Source organism: Aplysia californica, unplaced genomic scaffold (assembly GCF_000002075.1).
Source record: "Aplysia californica isolate F4 #8 unplaced genomic scaffold, AplCal3.0 scaffold00216, whole genome shotgun sequence".
Lineage (NCBI taxonomy): Eukaryota > Metazoa > Mollusca > Gastropoda > Aplysiida > Aplysiidae > Aplysia > Aplysia californica.
This window is the reverse complement of record NW_004797486.1, coordinates 518,225-522,742: the sequence shown is the minus strand read 5'-3', so window position 1 is coordinate 522,742 and position 4,518 is coordinate 518,225. Positions and strand designations below refer to the sequence as shown.

General features: G+C 38.4%; 1 protein-coding gene across 1 annotated transcript in view; it reads left to right on the top strand.

The window, feature by feature from the left end:
- Positions 1–2,556: 2,556 nt before the first annotated feature.
- LOC101855794 (ferric-chelate reductase 1) overlaps positions 2,557–4,518 on the top strand; it is a gene marked incomplete in the record, with an annotated part of 34,839 nt that continues 32,877 nt past the window's right edge. The window contains 2 exon segments of the mRNA XM_013083176.2: positions 2,557–2,739; positions 3,796–3,949. Of these exon segments, the coding sequence (XP_012938630.1) occupies positions 3,888–3,949 (62 nt within the window).

Here is a 4,518-nt window from a genome sequence, read left to right as displayed (position 1 = left end):
ATTTTATATTATTTATTATAGTAGAGGGTTTTACGGCGCTCGGAACAGCATAAAGTCATATTATGAGCGCCATTCCCTTCAATTGTTCCTGTCTGTGTCTTGCTTCGTGATTGTGAATGTGCTTCTCTGTACTCAAACCAAGAAACCAAGAAACAAACCAACAAATAAACAAACATTCAACAATTCGACGACGTATTGACAAGCAATGCTTGTGACATGTCTTTTAAGTATATGGCCACGTGACTGTACTTGTAGTGTGTCATTGGTCAAGACACAATAAGTCCAGCCCAAGAAGAGAGTGGTAGTAACAATGTCCTTCTCCTCTTGTTAAAAATCATTAAAACTAAAAACTACGCTATAACCACCACCGCCTTCATCCCCCCCCCTTTAGTTCTTACTGACATTTTTACACACATCACGAACATTCTCTAGATCAATCACGTCTCCCTGCATTTTCAACACAAGTACACACGTAATCACGTATACTCAACACGGTAAGGATGCGGGAAGCTGCAAGTAATTCATTTACGTAAACACAAAAATAAATTTATAGTCTCAGTGACAGTGTCGCGCATGTGGAGGGTCCGTGCTCTTGAGAGCATAATATATATAGCTAAATACAGGTAAATGATTACCTCGTCCGTGTAAGATCGATCACCCTGCCACATGAGATCGCTCTTGCCTGGAGTTAGTTTTAACCCCTTAGACACTGCTAGGGAATTATATTAACGGTGTAAGGACTAGATTTACCTGCTCGGTATGGTCGGTGATAAAAAAAAAAAGAAATAATACAGGACAGGAGAGGTAAAAAAATATGAAGATCGCTGGGTAGGACAATTAGAAGAAGATGAAGTTTACATACAATGACGATGAAATAAAGGGAAAACATCTTGGAACATATTGTCTGTGCGTTTGTGTGTGTGTGTGTGTGTGTGTGTGTGTGTGTGTGTGTGTGTGTGTGTGTTTAAGGAGTGGACAGAGGAGGGAGGTCTGAAAACAAAATGTCATATTTCCTACGATCAAGACCTTTATCTGAGCTTTAAAGTCGGATCTTACAAAGCGTTTTGACCACATGGTATTGTAAACCTTATCATGAGGAAGAATGAGGAAGCCCACAGTTGAAAAAATCAGGATAATTATGCTATATCTCTCTGGTGCAGGTCCCTTCCGGTATTCAAAAAGCTAAGCATTCTGAATCCAAATGTCCGGCGGTCAGTAAACCCTGGTATACGGGATCTCTCGCAAACAAGAAAGTTTCACGTAGGCATGACCTCCAGCATAATATTGGGTGTTACAATACTTTGAAGGTGATTAGGAAATCAAAAGGCATTAGAGTATTAGACGACAGTGCACCAGCTAGCTGGCTTGATATCCTACATTTGGTCTGATTAAGTATTGTATTAGACTCTAACCCCTCCCCCCCAAAAAAAAACCCCCCAACAAAAAACAACAACCCAAAAAACCCAAACAAAGCCCACAAAACAACCCAACAACAGCAAAAAACAAAAACAAACGCACACACACACACAAAAAACCCAACAGAAAACAAAGTTTAAAAAATCCCCACCAAAAGCAAAATAACCCCAACAAAAACCAACAAAACAAAACAAACAAAAAACAATAAAAACAAAAAAAAGTAACCAAAACAACAACAACAGCAACAACAACAACAAAACACCAAGATTTTGATGTAATGAGTATTCTTCCCGGAGACATAGATATATATACCCTGAAAGAAACTGGCTCTAACCAGAGGGCCTTGATCTACATCCAACCGCAGTTGCTTATTCTCACAGGGTTGTTACTTTTTTAACAATGTCACAGATTTAATCTTTTGTAGACGAACATTTTGTATGTCATTTAAAAAATCTCTTAATGTGTCTCACAAACAAACCCTCCCAGAAAACCCCCCCAATAAAACAAACAAAACAAACAACAACCAACCCCTACTCCCCCAACCCCCCAATCAAATAAACAAACAACAACAACAACGACAACAACAAACAACAGCAACAACAACAACAAAAATTCCTACAAAAGAATAGCTGCAACATCGTTTTCTTTACAAGCAAAATATTATATTATTATTTTAAAATTTTATTTTACTTTCAAGCCAAGCTTTCTTTAAGCTTTGTGTTCGGAAAGCATTCACGCTTCTGCTGTGCTGTTTCTGAGCCGTATTAATGTCAGTGATTATTTTCTATAATACGTAAATAATGAGTATTAATCTTCTGGTATATCCGTACCAACAAGAAAATGTACTTTGAATGATGAAAATATGTTAATGACTAATACCGTGAGAAAAGTGCTTATGACTGTAGATCTACCGGTAACTGATATATAAGGCAAACATTTTGTTTGGCGCGCGCAGGCAGTATCACAGTCAGCGGCAGGTATCGTCACCGGACGAAGATGGATGGCTCAATGATGGCGTATGACGTCACGTCTATAGTCCGTCGTGTGTTATGAGTGAACCATCAAGTGGTAGGGCCTATAGTAAATTTGCAACTTTTCTTTATTCTTTATTTTTCGCACCACGGTTCAGTTCGAATCTGAGAGATGGGGGAAAGGGGAAATCTATGAAATCTACTTACAGATTCATAATGAATGCGCTCTGTGATATAATCTAGTCTCCAGCAGAGTTTACAAAAGTCCCATCAGACTTCGAAACACAATGACTTTCAGTAGATCTAGATCTAGATCTAGATCTATATAGCAAATGATACCAACGGGTTACTGGTAAGAACAGAAATCTAATCTAAGCGCTTTTGCTTATCCCCTTCTCAGAAACTTTCCGGAAATTCATTATAACGCCGTTTTGAATGCATGTTGGTATTTGGTTGAAAGCCCAAACCCGACCACACCGTGCAACACACTAAATTAAAAAAAAGTATTTCACATTTAGATCTCCATTCTTGAATGAATTACTACGACCATGAGGTCAGAAACTAAATGTTCTGTCTGCTCTATCAAAATAGTAACGTTATTCGGAGTCGTTATCGAGATATTCCAAGAATTGTATTCGTAAAAGCTTGACATGTTGTGATTCTCAAAATTTTTGACGTCAGATTTCTCAAAACTAGGTACTGTGCAGACAGAACTTTGTACTTCTGTGGTAGCGATTTGCCTTCTTTACATACAGTCTTGATCTGACGCAGGCGATTTTCTTGCAAGAAATTTGTAGCCTCCCTCCCGCCCTTCATGTCTAAATTAGTCTATTTGCTGATCTGCCTTTTTAACATTCTACTTATGATTTAAAAAAATAATCTAAAGTGCTGCTCATACTTAATGTGAGAAAAGATAATTTATACCCGTAGTGTCCCTTAGAATAAGAGTGGTCTAACTCAACTTTTTGAGCTAACAAAATTATCAGTCCCACGATGTCGACAACTACCATAATATCTCTCCGTCATTAAATAAAATTCTAACCCCAGTGCAATACTTTTTTAAATGATTAAACGTGATCTCAAAGCATAAGATTTGACATAATTTTTTTCATGAAAATCAAAAATCTCATTTTCCTCAGAACATGGAATAGTGAAGTAAAATCACTCTTATTCTGATGGGCAATACGCGCGCGCACGCACGCGCGCGCGCACACACACACACACACACACACACACACACACACACACACAAACACACATCCACACAAACACACACATACATACACACACAGAGGCATAATAGATATGTATACATACACATGAACGTTTCCACTCGAACGTTGGTATTTCTCTTCTGTACACGCCTTCAGTGTAACGTCACCGCCTTGATTGCTTTTCTTACGATTAGAAGTCTCTGTCCAACTTCAATGAGAGAAATGCATTCGCTGAATATAGCCTGCCCACACTGAAAGGGACCCTTATGAAGAGGGGTGAGGAAGCATGGAGCACCCCGTCTTCCTTAGACCCCAGTTCTACATTCAAGTATTAAATCCAAGTCAGGGGTACGTTATATTTCTTAGCGACGTTTGCATTTGTCTCATTGCCCCCCACATAGTAAGGAAACAAGAAAATACACCATTTTGGCTTATGTATTGCACAGAATCGCCGGTTAGCGTGCTCAACATTTTCCGACGCACGCCAATGGATGTACAAAGTAGAAAATGAAATACGTCGCTTTTCAGAAGAAAAAAAATATGTTGTTAACGTGACAAGGTTGTTTATTTCTTTCCTTACACAAGTATCCGTCCTGTGGCGTTAGCAAGATCGAACTCCAGCAAGCCCTATCTTTCCCCGAAAATGAGGCGAAAAAATATATTTCGTATAAAAATGATAAGGCTACGAGTTTCTGTATATTGCGCCCTAACTCAAGAAGGGAAATAGGTTGGGCTGTCAAACACAAGTTTTACAAGACAACCTCACCAAAAAAATAAACAAAACAAAACAACAACAACGACAACAAAAACAACAACAACAACAACAAACAAACAAAACAAAAAACACCCCAAAAATCTAAACACCAACAAAAATAAACAAAAACAACAACAACAACAACAGCAATAACAATAACAAC